Source organism: Letharia columbiana, assembly GCF_014066305.1.
Source record: "Letharia columbiana isolate WasteWater2 chromosome Unknown Sc0000006_s0, whole genome shotgun sequence".
Taxonomy (NCBI): Eukaryota; Fungi; Ascomycota; class Lecanoromycetes; order Lecanorales; family Parmeliaceae; genus Letharia; species Letharia columbiana.
The window spans coordinates 94,470-116,879 of record NW_023501042.1 but is presented as its reverse complement, the minus strand read 5'-3'; the positions used below and the strand labels follow the sequence as shown (position 1 = coordinate 116,879).

The following is a 22,410-nucleotide window of genomic DNA, read 5'->3' as shown; positions in this document are numbered from 1 at the left end:
GAGAACTACTACCGAATAAGCTACCGATGTAAACCCCAAGTATAATAAAATAAGGCTTCAAGCTTACTTAAATAGTCTATTTAATAATAATTCTCGAAGAGCTTCTAGAGAGTCTTTAAATAATTGGGAATCGCCTCATGTCCAACAGACTTTGCCCGTGGCGAAATCGCTAGAGTGCTAGTCATCACAAACGGCTTCATTTTTGTTGGCCATAGAAGATTTGGCGCGCCTTCGGTGCCTTTCGCGATGAATGAAGATGAAGTGCTTGTGGTATTTCTTCCGACTTTTGAAAATATCGCCGCTGCTTTATGTTTCAAAACTACCAGTCGTCTCAGCGTGAGTCTAGTCCGGTCATGTTGGATTTCCAAACGACCTCTTTCCCTCCTTCTTTTTTCTGAACGTTGCATCCTCCCGGAGGCGGAGCGCTGTCATCCGCTGAAATACGAGGAGCTGGCGGCGCTCGCGCTGTCCTGGGGAATCTAAGCCAATCTGCGACGACGGCTGGGAGCTAAATGGACTGATCGGCTGAAGTACCGTATTGTGAGGCTTCTCCAACGATATCATCACGGCCTTGGGTAATGTCCAGGTCGTAGCTCCTCAAAGCTTGAGAATCGGAAGGATCATTCTGAGTACGCACCGAGCATTGGCCCGAAGCCGGCTTGCGTCGGTCATTTTCATTATAACTTGGAAGCCCCTGACTGCTTCGACGGTTCTCACTTTGATCACTGGGAGCGCCTGACCTTACCGCGTTCCAGCGAGACTGGAAGGAGAGAGGTTGGAGTGGGGTTCGGGAAAGTGACTGGCCATTTAGTACGTGTGAACTCACTGGATCCCAACAAGACTGAAACGACAGAGGCTGGAGTAGAGCTCAAGAATGAGGTGGAACACCGTGCATACAAGAGCGTTCTCGAGGTCTTACTTTGGAACGCAACGGTCTAAAAGAACTACCGAGACGTGCCGACTGAAGAGATACTAGGGCGATAGTCGTGGGAGTTGCTTGGTCGCTTGGTGTATTTTTACAGCTTTGAAGCCCTCATAGACGAGTCTTGCGCTGAAGTGAGCCGCTCGCGACGCCGAAAAGGAGGGGCGGGTCTCGATCTGGACCCCGAATTTGACGAATAACCATCTGTTGAAGTATGCAAAGATGTTCTCACGAGGGGAAGGCATGGCCTGAATGAGGTTGGCAATGTCTCTTCAACCTCTTCAAAAATATCTGCCTCATTCCGTAGTCCCGACCGCAGATTTTCTGCTGTCCACTCTAAGATACGATCCTCTAAGATTGGAAGTTTATGACTGAGTGTCAGAACCCTTTACCAATCCACTCGTGCCTTAGCCTCTTAAAACTTGACTTGCAGGCCGCAATTTTATGTACTTGCCAGGTTCCTGCTTCTGCTTTCAGCGGTCGAACTTGGTGTTGAGGATATGGTAGTGTCGCTATCGCTGGCTCCTACATCCGAGATGAAACTTGTTGCCGGCTCAGTAGCATCATTTCCCTTGTCGCGCCTGATGGCAGAAGAACTGTCAGAGGCGACATCCGGTTCGAGAATTTTCTCATTGTAATGGGTTACGAAGAGGTATTTGAATTTCCCCTGGTGATCCACCAGTCGCATGTGCATTATTCCGGTCTTGTCCTCCACAACTTGTAGCCATGAATCCATGGTGACGGAGTTTTCTTCCTTTGTGACCAATTGGAAGGAAGGGTCCCCATGAAGTAGTTCGTGTATGATTCTCTCCTTTATCGGATCAAATCATCGTCAAGGCGATATTCCACGATATGCATTACAAGCCCAAACCATGTCCTGCATAATGCAAGAGGTACACAGGAAACCTTTCCTTGTGGATCGGTAAAGTGCAAAGCTGTAAAGCTAAAAGCATTACCACGGATGTTGGAAAAGAAAAAAGACCCAGTCGTTGTATTTGCTGAAGCGTTCTAATGTGGCTTAATCTTGATTGTCTCTCCTAGCAAAACGAATACCTTAAGAGGCGCGCACGTGATTACAGAATGATGCGTGATAACCTGTATCTTATCACGGCGGTCGGTAGATTCTAGAGGATAGCGTGACTGCAATAGAGCGCGTACGGGATCACCTTCGAGATCTCTGGATGTAGTATGCATTCTGGGACACTCAGTCAAGGAAGCAGGCAAGCTGACGAAGATCGCAGTTTTTGACTCCAGATCTTCGTCAACACACTTCAGAGCATGGGGTCGAGGTAGCGTCCATGTACTAATTTTTGCTCGCACGTTTTCTGGACCTTAATCAAGAGATCAAAAACCGGTTCCTGGAGATCGACGTCGTCGAGACCGGGAGCCTGTTTATTTCCAGTGCGTACTACTTGAGCCCCGGTATAAATCAGACCGGACGATGACGAGTGGGGTGTAGAATACCTGCATGACTCGAGCATTGAATGCCCAAAAGCTCATTCCCTCGCTCTCGAGAAGCGTCCAACAACCCCCAAAATCGAATTTTGTCATTGTTGTCTTCCACGGCAGCGTTGCTGACCGTCACTGTGAGATCGTCCCGACCTTCGATACGAGAGACCCACGAAGGGAGGGACGCTTGCGGCGAGCTCCGCATTTCTCGGTCTGTCAGAGGCCGGTCAAGATGTTCATCGTTATTCAACCGTTGCTCTCCTTTCTCTCATCTTTGAGAGACTTTCGACGGTGTCAATGGCGGGTGTATTGCGACCGCTTCACGAATGACTCGAGCTCAAAGTTTGCAGTGCTTCGACTGGGGGTTGGTCCTTCATTAAGGTGTAAATCCTGTGTCATTCCAGTTGTTCGCGAGGATAGACATCTGTTCGGTTGGCAAGGGAGGGTTCCCGGACGCCTTGATTGTGGGTCGTTCGATCACCATGCAAAAATTGCAGTGCTATTCCAGCTGTTTGCGAGTCAGGCGAGCGGTATCCCTGGATCCTAGGGGAACCATCATCTGGATCGACAACGGAGGATCTTCAGCCGCTCCGAAGAGCAGGTTGACCACCAAGCAAGAATTCCCGTGCCATTTCAGCTGTCCGCGAGTCAGGAGAGCCATATCCCTGGCTCCTTGTGAAGCCATCTCTCCGAGTGGCTATGGAGGTTTCCCAGGCATCTCGATCCATTTGGAAGACGATGTCTATTAGTGTTCGACATTGCTGTCGACGTTGGAGATGTCTTCAGCCTCGCCCATGCATGCAGGTCTCTAGCTTATTTCAGCTCATCAGGCTGCGGCGTTCCCTTCTTTTTCTCCTGCTGTACGACTGTAATTGCGTTGCATAGGCGTCGTATGTTAGGATAGTAAAAGAGCATGACCGCACACGGTTGGAGTTTCACGAAAGACTTGCACCAGTCCTGAGAAATAGGTGTGGTTCCCCAATGATGCCCAAATGCGAATTTTGCCCCACTCTACGTCAGCTCCGCGTGTCATAGGTGGAATAATTATCGAGGCCGTGGGCTGCCTAGATCTCCAAAACCAACAGTATTAATTGCCTGCGTGGCTGAGTCGTTCCACCATCAGGCAGCGGCTTTGGTTGAATTGTTCCCCGCGCCTTCCGCTCTAAGTTATATATCCAAGAAAACTATTCGTGCCCAGCCTCATCAGAGTATTGCTTTACCACTTTCACAACTTCAGTCATGAACGTCATAAAATTACAAAGGTAAGAGATATCTTAATAGCATGAACCTACATTTCACCTCCAATCAAGACGTCTTGGCCCAACAGCGCATGCTGACGCTTCTGCAACAGAAAATACCCTCAATTCCAACAACAAGACATATTCGGCCTACAAGATGCCTTTCGCAAGCTGGATGTCGATGACAAGGGATACATAGATGAGGCTACGGTAATAAAGGCAACACAGACGTCGGAGAGGCAGCCATATGATGTGGTTAGGTCAGCGCTTAAAGAGGTGGAGCTGGACAGCTCGAGGAGGGTAGAGCTGGACGACTATGTCGATGTACGTCTGAACTGGGACAGACTGGCAATTCAGAGAAGGAAATCATGACTGAACGATAAGCTGACTAGCTTCGTGCTCTAGCTCATATCCAAAGTCCGCGGCCAGCAGGCAGCGCCAGCCCAGAACAATATACCAAGCGGCCGAGTTAGGGGTATGAGCAGTGCCGCAGAAGGTAGCAGACCAGCGCCTATATCGGGACATCAATCTAAGAGCAGTGTTGGGGGAAGGATACAGGTTCAGGGCTCTTCGGCCAATGTCACACACACAATAAATGAGGATGAGCGGACGGAGTTTACAAGACACATCAACGCGGTGCTGGCTGGAGATCCAGATATCGGACACCGCCTGCCATTCCCTACCGATACCTTTGAGATGTTTGACGACTGCAAAGATGGGCTGGTACTGGCGAAGCTCATCAATGATAGCGTGCCGGATACGATTGATGAGCGTGTATTGAACAGACCTGGGAAAAAGATCAAGACTCTGAACGCATTCCACATGACCGAAAACAATAACATTGTCATCAACTCAGCAAAGGGCATCGGGTGTTCGGTGGTCAATATAGGCAGCGGGGATATCATCGAAGTACGGGAGCATCTGATATTAGGTCTCATCTGGCAGGTCATTCGGCGAGGGTTGCTGGGAAAAATTGACATCAAGCTACATCCCGAGCTATACCGACTTCTGGAGGAGGACGAGACGCTGGAGCAGTTCTTGAGATTACCTCCGGAGAAAATTCTGCTGCGATGGTTCAATTATCACCTGAAAAACGCCAAATGGGACAAGAGGTATGCTATTCATTACCCGCCTCGTGCAGTTTGGCTTATTTTACTTTCAGAGTGACCAACTTCTCTACCGATGTCAAAGAAGGCGATAATTACACGGTGCTCCTCAACCAACTAGCCCCCGACATCTGCAGCCGCAGCCCTCTCCAAACCCGCGACCTCCTTCAGCGTGCCGAGCAAGTCCTTCAAAATGCTGATAGACTCGATTGCCGCAAATTCTTGTCCCCAAAATCCCTTGTAGCTGGAAACCCCAAGCTCAACCTTGCCTTCGTCGCCAACCTATTCAACACCCACCCAGGCCTCGACCCCATCACCGAAGAGGAAAAGCTCGAAGTGGAAGACTTCGATGCAGAAGGTGAACGCGAAGCCCGTGTCTTCACGCTATGGCTTAACTCCCTTGATGTCCAACCAGCCGTTAACTCCTTCTTCGATAACCTTCGTGACGGCAGCATACTCCTCCAAGCTTACGACAAAGTCGTCCCTGGAAGCGTTAATTGGCGCCACGTGAACAAGCCTCCAGCATCAGGCGGCGAGGTGATGCGCTTCAAAGCAGTCGAAAACACCAATTACGCTATTGAGCTTGGCAAACAAATGCACTTCTCCCTTGTTGGCGTGCAAGGCGCAGATATCACCGACGGTCAGCGCACACTGACCCTCGGTCTAGTATGGCAACTTATGCGCCGTGACATCTCCGAAACTCTTTCTGCACTCGCTCAACGACTTGGCAAGCGTGAGATTACGGACGCCGAGATGGTTAAATGGGCAAACGAGCAATCAAAGAAAGGCGGCCGCAACAGCAGCATACGCAGCTTCAAGGACCAGGCAATTGGCAGTGGTGTATTCTTGCTGGATGTACTAAATGGCATGAAGAGTAGCTATGTGGACTACGACCTCGTGACGAGCGGGAAGAATGACGAGGAGGCTTATGCGAATGCTAAGTTGGCGATAAGTATTGCCAGGAAGATGGGCGCGACCATCTGGCTTGTGCCAGAGGATATTTGTCAGGTGCGGAGTAGGCTTGTCGTTACCTTTATTGGTGAGTGGTCTTCCTTCTCTTTACAGGGATCAAAGTTGCTGACTTAGGATTACAGGCTCCCTTATGGCTACTTACGAGAAGATGTAGCCCCTTCCGGCTTGCTTGCTTGAGCAAAGTGTATTCTAGCAAACTACAGCGAGAAACAGCAATACTGGCTCGAGACTTGCATATTTGACCTTTCATATCGAGAGTGACCGTTTGACAGGACTTGCAGCCTCGCACCGCTAAGAAACCCTGCCATTGTAACGAAGGTCTATAGCTACCACCTCTATCAACTTAATCGTCGCCGCTTATATGGTGCCGCGAAAGCACAGCGGTGCATAACCCGAAGTGGGGATCCAAACACTGGTTCCTAGAAAGCGGTGAAAGTCAGCGTGTGAGTCCATCTAACTGCTCTGAACCTGACAAATCCTCCAGGCGGCGGTTCGATTCGATCTATGGGCGTCACATTTTCGCTTTTGACGTCTGAATTCTAATGGCTTTCTCGAGGAGTAGATTCGTGCCAGGAGGGTAATTGTTGGCAAGTGACTAAGCGTTCTTAGAGGTCAATTGATCAGAAGGTGCAGTGGTTCAAACGTTCGGTCCTTTGCTGAGCTCGTTGAGCTCTGGCAGAACTCTGCTGGAGTCTAGATCTGAGCTCGGGATTTCAAAGCTGGCATTACCGGCTGGGTGAGCGTACTCGTGATTTCGAAATATCGATTCTGGACACGGTACTTTGTCGTCAGTGCTCATCCGGGATTAAAGGGTGGGATTCTCTGGCGTTATTTGAGTATTGGCTGTGCTCGACCCGAGCAGTAGTAAGCAGCTGCGTGATGATGCAAATATGTGTTGGCGGATATAACGGATACCCATGCACACCCGAAGCCAATGTGGTATTATTTAGCATTTCCCCGCAAAACCAACACCGGCATCCAGGTCAACAGCGAGTCTCGAATATCGATATAGACGGCAGACAAATCATTTGACCATACCTGCATCCATGGCCTTCGGCGGGCAGAACGGCAGGTCAACAGAACCTATCTTTGAGCCTCTACGCAAGCTGAAGGTCGTCTGCGTCGGTGCGGGCGCTTCTGGCCTACTTCTGACCTACAAGATTCAACGCCATTTCAGTGATTTTGACCTGCAAGTCTTTGAGAAGAATGCTGATGTTGGTGGTACATGGTTTGAAAACAGATACCCTGGGCACGTTTTCCCTAGCCCCCAGTCAATGCTCAAGTTTTGGAATCTAGCTAACTATGGGAACTTGATAAACCATGCTAATGCATTCTTTCAGGTGCGCGTGTGATGTTCCTTCGCACTCTTATACCTGGTCCTTCGAACCCAAGACCGACTGGTCAGCAAGCTATGCTACTGCGAAGGAAATATATCAATACTTCAAAGATTTCTCCACCAGGTATGGCCTGGATAGATTCATTAAGGTGAACAATAAGGTCATCGCTGCAACTTGGGACAAAAACGTTGCAGAATGGCATGTGAAAGCGGAGAATACTATTACCAAGGAAATCACTGAGACGTCTTGCCATATACTTGTCAATGCTGGTGGTATTCTCAACGCCTGGAAATGGCCAGCAGTCCCTGGTCTCAAGGACTATAAAGGGCAGCTGGTTCACAGCGCAGCCTGGGGCGAGGATGTCGACATCAAAGGCAAAGTCGTCGGATTGATCGGCAATGGGTGAGTGCATCTCAGCAAGGGTGCGGAGAACTACTGAACGGGTTCCGCCTCCTTCCAGATCATCGGGTATACAAATCCTGCCGTCCATCAAGAACGATGTCAAGCACTTAGTCACCTTTATTCGAGAGGCAACGTGGATCTCACCACCCTTCGGCCAAGGTTACGAGGAGTACACTGATGAAGACCGAGATCGATTCGCCAGAGATCCGGAGTATCACCTCCAGACCCGACGGGAGATAGAGGCAGGGATCAGCGGCGTATTCGCCCAATTCTACGCCGGCTCCGAGGCGCAAGCGAAATCACGTCAGTACATGCAATCGTTGATGGAAGCCAGGCTGGCAAACAAAGACCTTGAGAAACTTTTGATCCCTTCATGGAGCGTTGGGTGTCGCCGCCTTACACCGGGGGTTGATTACCTTGAATCTCTCACTGCTCCAAACGTTACTACCGTCTTTGGCAACATTACGCATTGTACAGAGGCAGGGGTCGTATGCGAGACCGGGGACGAGTACCCTGTCGATGTCCTCATCTGTGCTACTGGATTTGATACATCATACAGACCGCGATTCCCTCTTCTAGGCACGACCAAGACACCGTTGAGTGACGAGTGGAAAGGTGCGTCAAGAAAAAAGATGTTTTTGTTCCTGGTAGACCCCCAAATCACTGGCTAACCCTCATTGATCAGAGGAGCCTGCCGGATATATGGGACTGGCGGTGAACAATTATCCAAACTACTTCATGACGCTTGGGCCCAATAGCCCCATTGGCAATGGACCACTGCTCATCTGTGTCGAGGCAGAAGTTGATTATATGATCAAGTTCATGTCCAAGTTTCAGAAAGAGAACATCCGGTTTGTCTTTCCACTTTTCTCGAAGACCCCGAAGAAAGAGCTCAGATCTAATGAAACGCATCGTGACGTAGGTCTTTCGATGTCAAAGCCGAAGCGGTGGCGGACTTTAACGAGTGGAAAGATGCCTTCATGAGCAACATGGGTCAGTCTCCATCCCTTCACACATCCCTTTCGTATCCAAATATCTCGCTCGTCCCGCTAACTTGCCCCACCGACCTCCAGTCTGGACGGAAGATTGCCGCTCATGGTACAAGGCCGGTAGCATTTCTGGCAAAGTCGCCGCACTCTGGCCTGGGTCGAGTCTCCACTATCTGGAAACCCTCGAGTCTCCTCGCTGGGAGGATTGGAATTTTTCCTACATGCCGAACAGGAACCGGTTTGAGTATCTTGGCAACGGGCTCAGCTCGGCGGAGGCGAGACCCGGTGGGGATCCCAGTTACTATATCCGCAACAGGGACGATAGCCCCATCGATGTCTGTCTCAACTCCAAGAAAGCTGGTGGAAATGAGCTCAAGACTGGACTTGAGAATCGTGCTCGAGACAAGACTTGAGAACGGGATTGAGAATACTTTTGACAAATGGGTCAGAGTGTGGGAAGCAGCGGAGTTGGATACGGAGAACTAGAGCCCAAGCTGATGTACCGTTTCAATTGTGCAGTATCTCACATATAGATTCAACTGTTCTATGACTCGCAGACTCGCCATCTGAGCAGTAGTGGTCACAAAGACGGCGGGTTTCCTGTCGCCAATATTCCGTACGGAGCTTTGCGCTGCGGTCAGGGAGCCGGGGTGGTCTTGGGAACAATACCCCTGCAGCCGATACGCTTGAATTGGGAAGCTGGACTGCGATAACGGGCGCCCGTCTGAAGAACGTAATATGCTCCGACTGATGTAACAACTCATCCTCCTTGTTTCCCAGCTAAAACGTTCTCCGCGTAGGAGACACATACAGACACAGACCAGGCACGCGCTGTTGCTTTGACGTTCCTGAGTGTCAAGAGCGCTACGGTGGCCCCTGTTGAAGCCGCGTTTGGGCTCTTGGATACCTAAAGAGTTCGTCGCCAGGAGCTGGATGAGTACCTGAGCAAGATACTTCTTGAGGTTGGGAGTAAAAGACCGGAATGCAGGTGATCCAGGCTCTACGGGTCGAAGAAGAATCAGGTGGTGGGAAAAGGTGTCTCAATGTAAATGTAAGGGTCTCCTTGGTTCAAACTCTCTGGATCGAATTCTATTCACCTATGCTTTCGCGCGGTGAGTGTCCCTTTCAAAGCAGCGTTTGATTGACAAAACATTTTCCCACGTCCCTCATCCATTCAAGCGGAAACCCGTTCTAACAGCCCCTCTAACTATTTGCTCGCACCCGTCGCATTCATTCCTACCATGGGGCTCCAGACAATCTGACCATAACTGATCGATCTGGCCCCCCTCCCTTGGATCTCCCAAAGCTCAAACGTTGCCGTACACATACTCCTTTCGAACAGAAAATTCCCCAGTGCCGCCAAAATCTCATTCGCCAAAATATACGTCAACAGCCCCAAAACATTATCAAACCAAAGGTGCACACCCTAGTTGTCATATTCGAAGCTACCCCTTTCGTGGAATTCTTCTCTGCGTTGGTGGTAAACATCGAAGTTGCTAGCCGTTGTGCCGACCACAGCGGCCAGGAGATTGCGCGCCGGTTCGCGGTAAGCGTACTCGGTTAGGGAGAGCCTGTGCGTGGTATCGATCTGTACTGTAAGTCTGGGCGGATTGGAGTTTGAAGAACCGTTTAGACCCGGCGCTGTCGGGGTTTGGATGATGTTGATGGTTGGTGGTGCTGCCGCTGAGATGCACGGGATAAGGGCGAGGAAGACCGCTGGAAGCGAGATGAAGAGCGTGCAGATGAATCTTGGCTTGGACATGATGATACTTGGGAAGATGAGAGTGCTGAATTCTTTCGGGATGAGATGTATTGGCGCTGGTTCATAGGGATGATGTGGTATCCGACAGCTGGATTCTCGAGCTGTCCCGACCTTTTGATCAAGAAACGCTTTTTGGTAATTGCATTTGTTACACGACTTGCGAGGCGTAGAAGAAGCAATTTCGAGCGAGTGTACCGCTTCCATAAACAAAGATTGGCCATAGTTTGAAGGTAAGGACTTCATCCGCGTTGCCAGTGTCATGGCTGAATTTAGAACAATGCCTTGTGGAGACCAGAGACGCTTCTCGTACCTTCGGCTGCCAGGATATGTACCGGAACTTCAGTGCAGTTGAATCAAATCAACACGATTTCGAGAGAAAAGCTTTCTCTTCTCAAACCGGCTGCTAAAGTACACTCTGACCAAATCATAAAGCAACACGAGGTATGTTGTAAACAAAGATAAGGCAAAAGACAAGAAACTGCAAGTGCATCTTCTGCGCGGGGAAAAGAGTCTATTACGGAGGTTCCTTTCATCATGGTGTATCGTAACCGGGATTCTCATGATTGGTTCAAAAGCTGCGTCGATGACTATAACTCAGATGGTCGGGAGGAAATACAATCATAGAAGGAGAATCAATTCGAAAAGCTTAAAGATGTATGGTTCTCGAACATACATGCTTTTTTGGCGATCGATTCTGAGCGAGAGCCTCACGAGTGGTTCGAAGGCCTGAAGACCAAGGCATATCCACCGGATGCTATTTAATTTCACAAATATCTGGAGTGGTATTGATTATCAATCTGTAGTACCCAAGATCATGATGACGAGTTTCTCATGACACAGAATACCTACAGCATCTTCGAAGAAACAAAGAACGGAAACAGATGGTCGGACTACCATCCGTTTGCGCCTGTCTCACCTAAGATCGTGCTACTGATAAGGATTAATATGCTTTCCACCGGGATTGAAGAGAATGATAAAGCCACGCGCCAGATGTATGAGGCACACAAGATGAGGTATCTCAACCCCTCCAATGCCGGCTCTTACCTAGAGGATTTGCCAGTTGGCATCGCTGCCAACAATTTCGCTACAGTGGTAAACGGGAAAGCGGTGCTGAAGCCAACCGGGATGGCTCGATATAAACACGCCTTCAAATTCCCGCTCTTCGCTCTCTCGACCGCCCACGTCCAACGTATTAACACCATCTCCTTCGAGGAAACCATAGGAATAAAGGGCATCGTCTATAAATCTGCAACGGTGTTTAAGAGGGCACCGGAATACTTTCTGGCTGACAGCACGGAAGGCTTCAACACTGTCCCTCGAATTCCGCCTGCGCTTGCGATGCTGGTCCCGGAGGATGTCCGCTGGCAGCAAGGTTGGGGGACATACCCCAAACTTCTCGAACAGATCGTACAGGATGAGTTCGGGAGTTCCCAGAAAGCCATGTTTGAAGTCGTAGATCCGGTTCGGCTTTCTTCCCACTAACGACTTCTCGAGTGAACGACTTAGTTAGTCCTTGTCCTTGGTCAGACAGCTTCGTGTGCTTTGCTTGCAGTGGTAGGACCCTTGGACGACGTGGGTAGAGCATTTGTATGAGATTATGTCTGGTAGCTAAGGTAAAGAATTCGGAACAGAAAATGAGAGTACTTTACTTCTTCAAAGACGCCTTATTGTGGCGTACGACCGCTCCTCCATAATAGGTTTGTAGGGTTTGCCGGCTTCTAAGTCCTGAAGACCTTACTTAGGTCAGGTGCTTGTCCGCACATCTCACTCACCTCACATGGCTGAGTAATGCCCTCTGCTCACCGATACCAGCTTTGTTGGTGCACTTTGCCAGCACCTCAGGTTCATAGTGAAAGGCTTTTGACGCTGTCTGGTGGTAGTGCTGCTGTTTCTGTTTGTTTGCCAACGTCTCTGCAATACTTGGAACGTCAATTCGAGTCTGAGTCCGAGTATGTATTTGCTGTCTTTCAGTACTCATGCAGACCGTCTATCACCGTTATCTATGTTCGCTATGCTATCATGACGCCAGGGGATGCACGCGGCTTTGCCGTGATGCTTTTCTTAAACCTCCTTTTTTAGTTGAACAGTTTCTGTCCCGCTTCTGGACTGTGCATGCATGATTGGCACTCTCGATTCCCTTGGACTGAGCACAAGTCTCATACTCTCTCAAAGAAGTAGACGTAGGCAAACTTTTTCATTTCGTCCACATCTCCCTGGGCTTTGACCACTTTCTCGTCGTTGAATAGGACCCAGGACTCACCCCCACCTTCTTTAGCAGGAATTGGTTTGCGTATGAACGCGACGTAGTGTCTGTAGATCATTGGTCCTTAGCCACGATCGTCCTCGCTTGTGAGACTCAAGGAGTCAGAAAACTTGGTTGAAAAAGGTGACTCACCCTGCATGGATACTCGCCCCTTTATGGCAGACAATGCTCTGCAAACGAAAGTTCGCAGGCAGATATGTATTGCCAGCCATTGCCTTTTCACCTTCTGGGGCGGGGACATCTGTTGCAGCATCATCCCCACCAAAATCACCCTGATCATCCGGATGACTGAACACCCAGTCCACTGCTCTTTCAATGTCTCCGCCTGTTTCCCTCAACGCCTTACGTGCCTGCGGCGCTCCGATTCCCATGGCTCCCAGCATTTCAATGCTCTCCGGGCTGATGCCCGCGGAAGCCCCACCACCGCTGCCCGAGCCACCTAGGTTGAGGGGTTCATCGATATCGGGGTCTTCCATATGTGTGAACAACCAGTTCATTGCTGTTTCAGAGTCAGTGTTGCCGGTAGCGTGCAGTGCTTTCTCGCATCGCACTCGTGGAAAGCCCATCCCTTCGAGTTGAGAAAGTGCAGTCTCATTGGGAGCGAATGCTGGCGCGCCGGTAGCAGTTACATCTTCAGGCAGGAGCTCTTCGTTATCTTGATGTCCTGAAGACTTGTAGTCGCCTAGATCAAAGGGTTGATCATCTACTACGACTGGCACATCGAGCTTCGTTGGTACCCAATTGACAAGTTCGAATCGCCGGGCGTTGACTGCAAGAGTGGCCGGGAAAGTCTTGAAGAGCGAGCGTTTAGTGAAGCCGTCTTTACTAGCACACGAAGGGCATGTAAACTCTACAACTTCGGCAGCTGTGAAGGTATCTAGACACTCTTTAAGACTGACAGGTTCGAATTCATCCTTTGGCTTTTCGCTATCCGCAGCGCCATTGGCGACCGAAGGCTTTCGTCTGACTGGAACCGGAATGGAGATGTTGTCTTGCTCGTCCATTCGATATCGAACCTTTTCGCAAGACATACATTGCAGTCGTTGTTCCATAACAAAGCGGAAAGAATGAACCGGATCTTGAAGGGGCGCGGCGTGCGAGGAGCGAGTAATGAGCTTGAGAAGGTGAAGGAGGAGCTCAAAAGCATCTTGTTGGCGCATGGTGGAGAACTCCTCATGGCCTCGCCCGATGAGGTGTTTGAGCATAGCAGGTGCAAGACCTTTCTGGTTAGGAATTTCGGCAGAATACTCGGAAGCAACAACATCCGTGTCCGGATGCGAATAGCGACCTGACAGCAGACCATCCGCTAACTTTCTCAACTGGGTCTCGAGGTCTTCCGCAGGAGCTTGTGCTATCGGTGGAGGATCCTGTGGATGATAGTAACGGTTCTGAAAGCTGGACATGGTGAAAAGACATTGTAGTATGCTGGCTAAATAACAGCTGTTACCCAGATTCTTTAGGCCAGTGAAACCACTGCCAAAGAGTGGGCTGAGTTCCTTGCCATCCTCAGTAGTCATGGAGAAGTCCCACTTAAGATTCTGCTCGATCTGCATCTCCGTAAGACTCTTCTCAGTCTTCTCTCGCTCGGCGATGTTGATCCCCCAGTGAGCAAGGTGTTGGGCAAGCTCCGGATCCGTACGCTCCTCATCGCACGCGTAGCAGTATATGTCTGCTGTTCCTTCCGGCGTGATAGATCCTAATTTGACTGCTACGGCATGAGAAGCCAGCTCTGTGTGCTTGAGGCCGTGACCATTTCCGCCTACGCCCCCATATTGAGCACGACCGCAGCCCAGATTCCCACACTGAAGACACAACCATAAGTTCTCTTTCAAATCACACATAGAGCAGTGTCCCAAATCTAAAAGATCCGTCAGCACCGGGACCAAAAATCCTGTTCCTAGACCTACCCTGAGAATCGATATTCCGAGATTGTTCTTGTTCTAAGCATAAAGTATGTTCACATGCTGTGTATTCTTGCTCCCAAGCTTGTACTTCTGCCTGTCGTGCGAATGTGTTGGCCTTGAGAACACCATCTATGATCCCCGGCAGCTTTCCACTTGTTCTATCCACATTTTTCACCCCACATTCGTAGCACTCGACACGAGTGTCGGTATCGTAACGGTCCTCCTCGGTTTCTGCTGCTATCGCGAGCTTCGAGATCTTCTGGGGTGGCTCATCGCGCTTGATTTTCTTTTTCGTTCTTCGTATGTTCAGCACCAACGGATGCTTCGAGTTCTGGCTGTGTAAATGCGCATGGTCCCGTTCTCCAGTGCATCCTCCGTTGAAGCAGAACAGGCATACATTCAGTCCCGTTGCATCATCCTGGGCGCGTTAGACAGAGCTGTGCGACCAAATCATGGCGTTGGGGCCGTACTATGGAATCAAAACATTGCGTACAATCTTCTCTGTAGACCGACTGAGCAGCCGTGGGAGGGCGCAGCTCTGGATGGTGTCAGTACCATGCCCACGAGCACAATCATAGGGTCTGTTACCAGCTGCGTCAATATGCCTGCAGGCCATGGCTCCGGGTTCTTTGTGTCAAGTCTGGTATTTTTGGAGACTATGCTCACAACATCACGAGCAAATAGGTAAGAATCCGCCGTGTATTGTTCTGTAAGACGGCAACACACACGCCTGTTTACTTCGCTTCGCCAAGTACTACTGATTAGATTAGGGTTTATGGATATCTACATGTATTCTCTGATGTATACTCGGGCATGTAGGCATTCGTTCTGTCTATCGGGCAGGACTGCTTCCTGAAATGGTTTCAAGACTGCCGGCACAATAGTATTCACTTTCATTATTCATATCTTGTTGGGTATAGGACATGATACTCCGCTCTTCACAAAGCAAGCCTTGGACGAAAGCTGAACATCTAATGAGACTTGATCCACTCAATCATTTGCTCAAAAGCCTCTTTCTGCGCCTCTTGAATCTTCGGATCCTCGTACTCCCCCACAACAGCAAAGCCATGAGGCACACCCGAGTAGACTCTGACTTCGTGCTTGACCTTGTTCTCCTCCATATATGTTTGACCTGCAGTGCGAACGTCGTCTGGGAATAGCTGGTCGTTCTCCACGCAAGCCATTGATATGGGTGATCTGATGGCTTCGAGATCATCTGTCGTTATCAGTGTGCCATGAGCTAGAGCTCCCGCTTTGATCAATGGCTCTACTTTCGCCATCCCAGCTTCTTCATCTTTCGGCGGTGCCTGACCGTGAGCAGCGGAGTCGGGCAATTCGGCGGCTAGCAGACAGACATATTTGCCACCGAAACAATAGCCAACAGCGTAGACACCTCCTCCATTGGCAACTGCATCTGCAAATTCCTCTTTCGCACCCTCGACCACCTTCCGTAACACAGGAAGGACCTTCTCCGGCGTCTGTCTGGCCAGCCACATGTCTACCATGAAGGATTTAGCTGTAGTTGCGAAACCCAGCTTGACTCTCTCGATCACGGACGGATTCTGTTCATCGGCATTTGGATCTGTTGCACTGTTGGGTGCAGGGTCTCCAGCAAATCTTAAGGCTGTCAACAGAGGGCCACCTTTTGTTGGGGAACTGGTACATACTGGTCGGGCATGACCACCAGGAAACCCTCGCTGGCATACTTGTCTGCTTGAAGCTGATTGTTCTTGGAGTGTATGCCGGTACCACTGCTCAGAAAGAGCAGAAGCTTGGACGGGAGATGAGGGTAGTCGCTAGGTTTTGTAATGTAGACCTGACGCTCATATCAGCACATGATCGCGGTGGTCTTTGATGTCTGACTGGAAGCACCTCCACATCTGCAATCTTCGATATCTCCTTTGATCATAGTAAGCTTCTCTTCCAATGGCTGCCCTCAAGCTTTCAGACCCACACCACTTGGCTGCTGATCCCCAAGAGCTACTTTGCGTTCAGCGAAAGAGGACTGTAAGATGGGAACGTAGAAATACGTACGAGAAGGTCGATCTGTCACGCAGTGCTCCTGGTTGCTTCAGGTCAGCGGCCGATTAGCTATGAGGACCTGCGTAACATACTCCCATGCTCGCCCCTTTTTGGGCTGGCGTATCTTCAGAGGACATCATGCTGGGCTCCTTTGCGTCACTCTCCGGTGCCCTTGTGGCAACATCTTCGTCAGCCATAACGAAAGTAATGAAAGTCAAGCCGCCAAAAGGTACAAGTGGTATCTAAGTGAGGAGAAGTAGTGGCCTGGCCCGCCGTAATAGAATGTACGGTGGCCAACAAACCCGGCAAGTGCAAGTGGGGCAAAACACGAAACCTCTTTACACGTTCCTAACAAACAACGCGTCAACCTCAGAATACTTCCCATACTCAGAATACTCGGGTATTTCACAAGTCTTTCGATTACCGCCTTCATATCATTGATAGTCTACCTCCATGGCGGCCAACGCAGCTTCTCATGTCGACCAAGGCTCTCTTGCGTAAGTGACATGAATGCGTTCCTGATGCACTAAATACTTACGTCGTCAGTGCAATATTCAACTCCAGCGTGGATCCTAATACAGCTGTATCGCAACCAACACTGCAATGTGTCCAAGTCAAGCCTTTGGTTGGGCAGCAAGGCGCTCCAGAGCGCTTCAGAGTTGTTTTCAGCGATATCAACAATTTCGTGCAGAGCATGCTTGCCACTCGTAAGCGCCCGCAGCTCTACTACTTAGGATCTCGATAAAGTAGGGCATACTGATGAAATATAGAAGCAAACCATGTGGTTCATGATGGCAAGCTTCGGAAAGGCTGTTTCGTAAAGTTAAAGTCATACCAGGCGAATCAGGTGAAGGGGAAAAGGTGAAAATCTGGTACCTGCTTCTTGCAAGCTAATGCTCATACTGTATAGAATTATTATAGTCCTCGATCTCGACGTCCTACAAGAGCTTGGAGAATGTGATAAGATCGGCGAACCGAAGGCATTGGAATTCAAGGCAGAAGATGACACCAAGCCGCAATCAACCACCATTGCCACCAATGGATTCTACGGAAACAAGCCAGCTCAGCAACAAAACCAGCAGCAATCTCTACCCTCGAGGACAAACGCAACCTCATCAGCTTCACACGCCACCATCTATCCAATCGAGGCACTGTCTCCATACGCACATAAATGGACTATCAAGGCTCGGTGTACCAGCAAGCCTCCCATCAGGACATGGCATAACAAAAACGGCGAGGGAAAACTCTTCAGTGTCAACCTGCTGGACGAGAGCGGGGAGATTAAGGCTACTGGGTTCAATGATCAATGCGATGCGCTATTTGATGTTTTCCAGGAGGGTCAAGTCTACTACATTACCAGTCCTTGTCGAGTCAACATGGCTAAGAAGCAATTCTCGAACGTCAACAACGATTACGAGCTATCCTTCGAGCGTGATACGCTGGTTGAAAAGGCCGAGGAGCAAAACGGTGTTCCGCAGGTACGCTTCAACTTCACCAACATCGCCGATCTCCAAACCGTCGAAAAAGACACAACTATCGATACAATTGGTGTCCTCAAAGAGGTCGGAGAGACTTCCCAGATCATCTCCAAGACTACAAGCAAGCCGTACGACAAGCGCGATCTCACCCTTGTTGATAATACCGGGTACTCTGTGAAACTAACGATATGGGGTGATACGGCCCAAAAGTTCGACGTGATGCCCGAGTCTGTTGTTGCTTTCAAAGGCCTCAAAGTTTCTGATTTTGGAGGCCGAAGCTTGAGTCTGCTCATGTCAGGATCTATGACAATAGACCCGGATATAGATGAAGCCCACAAACTCAAAGGTTGGTATGACGCTCAAGGCAAGAATGATACATTCATGTCTCATCAAGGGATGAGCTCTGTGGGCGCAGCTGGTGGACGAAACGAGGCGACGAAGTCAATTATGCAGGTCAAGGAAGAGAACCTCGGCATGTCAGAAAACACGGATTACTTCACTACAAAGGCGACGATCATTTACGTGAAGCAGGACAACGTCTCATATCCTGCGTGTCTGTCGGAAGGCTGCAACAAAAAGGTTCTCGAGGTCGAGCCTGGACAATGGCGATGCGAGCGCTGTGATAAGGCTCATCCCAAGCCAGAGTATCGATATATTATGTCGATCAATGTCAGCGACTACACTGGTCAACTTTGGCTGAGTTGTTTCGACGACGTAGGGAGGATGATTATGGGCATGAGCGCGGATCAGTTGATGGAGCTGAAGGAGAACGACGAGAAGGCGGCTGGAGATGCTTTTCAAGAAGCAAACTGCAAGACTTTCATGTTCAAATGCCGAGCGAAGATGGACAGTTTCCAGGACCAGCAAAGGTATGCACTTGTTTCATTTCGCCTGAGGAAAACAAATGCTGACTTCGGGGAAGGGTGCGATACCAGGTTTCTGGAGCCAACGCACTAAATTATTCGAGCGAGTGCACGAAGCTGACACAGATGATCAAAGAGTACAGCATGACTTAAGAGATCCATCAGGACGATCTGGCGCGTATCAGCTTTCAATACCTCGAGCGTGCCGGGTCTCTCGCTGCTAGAGCGATCTTTGCTGATGTCATGTATTCTCTGTACAGACATTAGTTTCAGTGTAAATCTACCATAATGAAGAGCAGTTCGTTATGCCTTTCCCTTTAGCTACCCGGAGCTCAAATTTGTACTTCGGCGAGGTGAGGTCATCTTCTATGCAGAATCCTTATGAACGGCCCGACCACAATTTGTACTCGCTTCACAGGCTATTCAATTATAGACCCTCCTATCACCTGTTTTTGTTTGAGACTCTCATTACCACAGGTCCTTCAGGGTCAATCTCGCAAATCCCGATCCGCAAGCGCTGCAGCAATGGCAGAAACAATGCGAGCAGTCGGCAAGTAAACCCTCCCTCAACCGTGTATCTTCGCTCTAACGCTCCAGATTATAGACATCAAAAACCGCACCGGCCCCGCAACTTCCCTCTTCATCAACCCCTCCACCCCAAAACCTATACCCAAACCCACCGATGCTATTGTCAAAATAAAATGCTTCGGCCTCAATCGTATGGACTTACTCCAACGCGAAGGCCATTACCCTGTCCCACCTCAAGCGCCCAAAACTTTAGGCGTCGAGTTTTCGGGCACGATTGAGAGCTTTGGAAGCGATGCGGAGCAGGGTTTCAACGTGGGAGACGAGGTTTTTGGGTTGGCGTACGGAGGGGCGTACGCGGAGTATATTGCTGTAAGCACGCATATGTTGATGCACAGGCCGAAGGAGTTGAGTTGGGAACAGGCGGCTGGGGTCCCCGAGGTATGTCACTAAGTTTTCTCGTGCACCGATTGCGGTTTGACGTAGGGCCGAGGGCGCTGACCGCTTGCTTCGGTATATATAGACCTGGATCACAGCTACTCAGGCCATGTACCTGGTGGGCGGCTTCGCTCCAGGCAAGTCGATATTATGGCACGCCGGCGCATCGTCAGTGTCAATAGCAGGAATCCAGCTGTCAAAAGCCGATAAGGCTTCCGCAATCTACGTTACTGCAGGATCTCAAGAGAAGATCGATTTTTGCATCAAAGAGCTCGGCGCAACAGCTGGCTTCAATTATCACACGCAAGACTGGGCGAAAGAGATCCTAAAAGCAACAGATGGCAAAGGCGTCGACGTCGTCATTGATTTCATCGGCCAAAATTACTTCCAAGGAAACCTTGAAGTTGCTGCACGGGACGGGCGTATCGTGAATCTAGGGGCCATGAGCGGCACCAAACTCCCTGCTGGCGTGGACATCGGAGCTTTTGTAAGGAAGAGGATCAGGTTTGAGGGAAGTAGCTTGCGGAGTCGGGACGAAGATTATCAGGGGAAGCTTAGGAACACGCTGGTCGAGCATGTGGCTCCAAAGATGAAGGACGGGAGTTTCAAGGTGCTAGTCGAGAAGGTATTCCCGTGGGAGGATATCGTCCAAGCGCATCAGTTGATGGAGACTAATAAAACGAAGGGGAAGATTATTTGTAGAATAGACTAGATAAGTAATCAAACTATATCTAGAAGGAAATAGCGCGTGATTCCTGAAAGTGACCGGTCATCGTCAGGCAAGCCGTCGAGGCTCTCATGAGAGGTGGTTTTCTTGGATCTTGATATCTTCAGTCGAGGACAATCTTACATGCGCGACAGGCCAAATGTACTTTCTCTTCACATCTTATGCGACACTTTCTCTTCCTCAAGGTAAGTCTCCATCTCTCCTCGATCCAGTGCTGGTCATGTCAGAAGCCAAAGCTAACGTTGTGAAGGAGAAGACTGTCACACAGACTTCAACCCTCGACTCCCTTCCCTCTAAATCTGTGAAGGGCGCTTCGTTCCTTATCCTCCTCCAAATTGGATGCCGGGCCCTCACCTTCATCGTTAACCAGGTCTTGCTACGTTTTCTATCTCCTCATGTCCTCGGGCTCTCTGCCCAATTAGAGCTTTTCTCCATCTCCACGCTATACTTTTCTCGTGAAAGTCTCCGCAACGCACTCCAATATAAACCAAGTGATGATGAACAGAAAAAGACCGCAGAAGGGGTTGGAGGGGAGAAGAAGAAGAAGAAGGGCTCTGGCAACGTAGCCATTAGCTATGGATCGACTAGGAGGATGCAGGAGGTTGTCAATCTCTCGCACGCAGCGATCGCCATTGGTCTCCCGTTGACTGTTGCTTTCACCTGGCTGTACTTGCGGAAAGCCGGCACAGCGGTCCTCGAGTCTCATCACCTGGAGAGCTCAGTCTACATCTACGCTCTTGCTACAGTCATTGAGCTTCTGAATGAGCCTTCATTCAACGTTGCCCGACAAGAGATGATGTACGCAACTCGTGCTTCAGCCGAGTTTCTGGCATTCTTCACGAGGGCTATCATAAGCTGTTCAATCTCAATATGGGTAGGCATGAGCGGCCGTAATGTTGGCGTTCTGCCCTTCGCCGCTGGCCAGCTTGGATACGCCATCACTCTCAATGTTCTCTATCTCTCAAACGTCTATCCTATCTGCGTCCAAAATGCAGTGTCGCTCCTTGCTGCACCCATTGCATCAAGCACAGGCTACTTCATCTCACGCTTCTCCCGCCCTCTCATCATGCGGACGGCAACTCTCTATGGCCAAAACATATTCAACCAGCTACTCACATACGGCGATGGCTACCTCATCGCAACATTCGCATCCCTCCCTTCCCAAGGTGCTTACGCCCTAGCTTCCAATTACGGCGGTCTCCTCGCCCGCATCATTCTCCAACCAATAGAAGAATCCTCCCGCTCTCTCTTCGGCCGTCTCCCGGCTTCTCAAGCCACCCCAAAGTCTAAAGACAACGCAGTTCTCTCCCAAGCAAAACACCACCTCACTACCCTCCTCCGGCTCTACCTCCTCCTCTCCATCTTCGCCACATGTCTCGGCCCACCCCTCGCCCCCATCCTGCTCCGCCTCGTCGCCGGCAGCCGTTGGACTCATACAGAAGCTCCGGGTGTACTAGCCACGTACTGCTACTATATCCCTCTCCTCGCAATCAATGGCATCCTAGAAGCCTTCGTCAGCGTCGTTGCTACCGATCCACAACTCACTAGGCAGACTGTCTGGAAGGTCGCTTTTTTCGGCGCATTTGCTGGCACGGGATTCCTGGTACTCAGGGTCTTCGAGATGGGTGCGAAGGGGTTGGTGGTTGCGAATGCGGTGACGATGGGACTGAGGATTTGGTGGAGTTGGGCCTTCGTGCAGGGGTATATGAGGAGTGTGAATGATGGGGAGGGTTTGACGTTGAGAGATATGTTGCCCAGTACGGGAACTGTGGCAATGGGGGTTGCGGCGAGAGCGGCGCTCATGGTTACGGAGACGGGGACGCGGCAGGAGGGTGGTTTGGGGGAATTGGTCAGATGCGCCCTCGTGGCCGGCGTGTGTGTGCTTGGAGTTGTCACGTTCGAGCGGGACTTCTTCGCGGAGTTCGTGCCGCACGGGTTGGTTAAGAGGTTTCCCATGCTACGTCGGTTCGCAAAAAGAGGTGACGATGTTGGTGCAAAGAAACATAGCTAGCT

At 50.1% G+C, this 22,410-nt stretch overlaps 11 protein-coding genes across 11 annotated transcripts; 6 read left to right on the top strand and 5 right to left on the bottom strand.

Annotated features, from left to right (window-relative positions):
- Positions 1-1,364: 1,364 nt before the first annotated feature.
- On the bottom strand, positions 1,365-1,658 carry HO173_002740 (uncharacterized protein; the record flags this gene model as incomplete). The annotated part of the gene is made up of 1 exon (XM_037304671.1): positions 1,365-1,658. One exon carries the CDS (start codon positions 1,656-1,658, stop codon positions 1,365-1,367), a length of 294 nt encoding a protein of 97 aa, XP_037168164.1.
- Positions 1,659-3,610: 1,952 nt separating this feature from the next.
- On the top strand, positions 3,611-5,841 carry HO173_002739 (uncharacterized protein; the record flags this gene model as incomplete). Its single annotated transcript, XM_037304670.1, has 5 exons — positions 3,611-3,633; positions 3,723-3,933; positions 4,015-4,721; positions 4,772-5,754; positions 5,810-5,841. The coding sequence occupies 5 exons, from the start codon at positions 3,611-3,613 to the stop codon at positions 5,839-5,841; spliced, it is 1,956 nt and encodes a 651-aa protein (XP_037168163.1).
- An 892-nt stretch (positions 5,842-6,733) lies between these two features.
- Positions 6,734-8,828, top strand: HO173_002738 (uncharacterized protein; the record flags this gene model as incomplete). Its single annotated transcript, XM_037304669.1, has 6 exons — positions 6,734-6,936; positions 7,028-7,426; positions 7,485-8,041; positions 8,112-8,277; positions 8,349-8,419; positions 8,500-8,828. 6 exons carry the CDS (start codon positions 6,734-6,736, stop codon positions 8,826-8,828), a joined length of 1,725 nt encoding a protein of 574 aa, XP_037168162.1.
- A 1,013-nt stretch (positions 8,829-9,841) lies between these two features.
- On the bottom strand, positions 9,842-10,438 carry HO173_002737 (uncharacterized protein; the record flags this gene model as incomplete). Its single annotated transcript, XM_037304668.1, has 1 exon — positions 9,842-10,438. One exon carries the CDS (start codon positions 10,436-10,438, stop codon positions 9,842-9,844), a length of 597 nt encoding a protein of 198 aa, XP_037168161.1.
- Positions 10,439-11,008: 570 nt separating this feature from the next.
- HO173_002736 (uncharacterized protein) lies at positions 11,009-11,659 on the top strand (the record flags this gene model as incomplete). Its single annotated transcript, XM_037304667.1, has 1 exon — positions 11,009-11,659. The coding sequence occupies one exon, from the start codon at positions 11,009-11,011 to the stop codon at positions 11,657-11,659; it is 651 nt and encodes a 216-aa protein (XP_037168160.1).
- Positions 11,660-11,945: 286 nt separating this feature from the next.
- Positions 11,946-12,155, bottom strand: HO173_002735 (uncharacterized protein; the record flags this gene model as incomplete). The annotated part of the gene is made up of 1 exon (XM_037304666.1): positions 11,946-12,155. One exon carries the CDS (start codon positions 12,153-12,155, stop codon positions 11,946-11,948), a length of 210 nt encoding a protein of 69 aa, XP_037168159.1.
- A 178-nt stretch (positions 12,156-12,333) lies between these two features.
- Positions 12,334-14,960, bottom strand: HO173_002734 (uncharacterized protein; the record flags this gene model as incomplete). Its single annotated transcript, XM_037304665.1, has 5 exons — positions 12,334-12,487; positions 12,573-14,298; positions 14,348-14,762; positions 14,815-14,882; positions 14,933-14,960. 5 exons carry the CDS (start codon positions 14,958-14,960, stop codon positions 12,334-12,336), a joined length of 2,391 nt encoding a protein of 796 aa, XP_037168158.1.
- A 355-nt stretch (positions 14,961-15,315) lies between these two features.
- HO173_002733 (uncharacterized protein) lies at positions 15,316-16,563 on the bottom strand (the record flags this gene model as incomplete). Its single annotated transcript, XM_037304664.1, has 6 exons — positions 15,316-15,961; positions 16,012-16,160; positions 16,217-16,243; positions 16,299-16,324; positions 16,379-16,406; positions 16,459-16,563. 6 exons carry the CDS (start codon positions 16,561-16,563, stop codon positions 15,316-15,318), a joined length of 981 nt encoding a protein of 326 aa, XP_037168157.1.
- Positions 16,564-16,819: 256 nt separating this feature from the next.
- HO173_002732 (uncharacterized protein) lies at positions 16,820-18,860 on the top strand (the record flags this gene model as incomplete). Its single annotated transcript, XM_037304663.1, has 5 exons — positions 16,820-16,863; positions 16,913-17,073; positions 17,137-17,227; positions 17,277-18,713; positions 18,767-18,860. The coding sequence occupies 5 exons, from the start codon at positions 16,820-16,822 to the stop codon at positions 18,858-18,860; spliced, it is 1,827 nt and encodes a 608-aa protein (XP_037168156.1).
- Positions 18,861-19,232: 372 nt separating this feature from the next.
- Positions 19,233-20,382, top strand: HO173_002731 (uncharacterized protein; the record flags this gene model as incomplete). The annotated part of the gene is made up of 3 exons (XM_037304662.1): positions 19,233-19,257; positions 19,312-19,673; positions 19,756-20,382. The coding sequence occupies 3 exons, from the start codon at positions 19,233-19,235 to the stop codon at positions 20,380-20,382; spliced, it is 1,014 nt and encodes a 337-aa protein (XP_037168155.1).
- A 176-nt stretch (positions 20,383-20,558) lies between these two features.
- On the top strand, positions 20,559-22,408 carry HO173_002730 (uncharacterized protein; the record flags this gene model as incomplete). The annotated part of the gene is made up of 2 exons (XM_037304661.1): positions 20,559-20,582; positions 20,648-22,408. 2 exons carry the CDS (start codon positions 20,559-20,561, stop codon positions 22,406-22,408), a joined length of 1,785 nt encoding a protein of 594 aa, XP_037168154.1.
- Between the last annotated feature and the right edge of the window lie 2 nt (positions 22,409-22,410).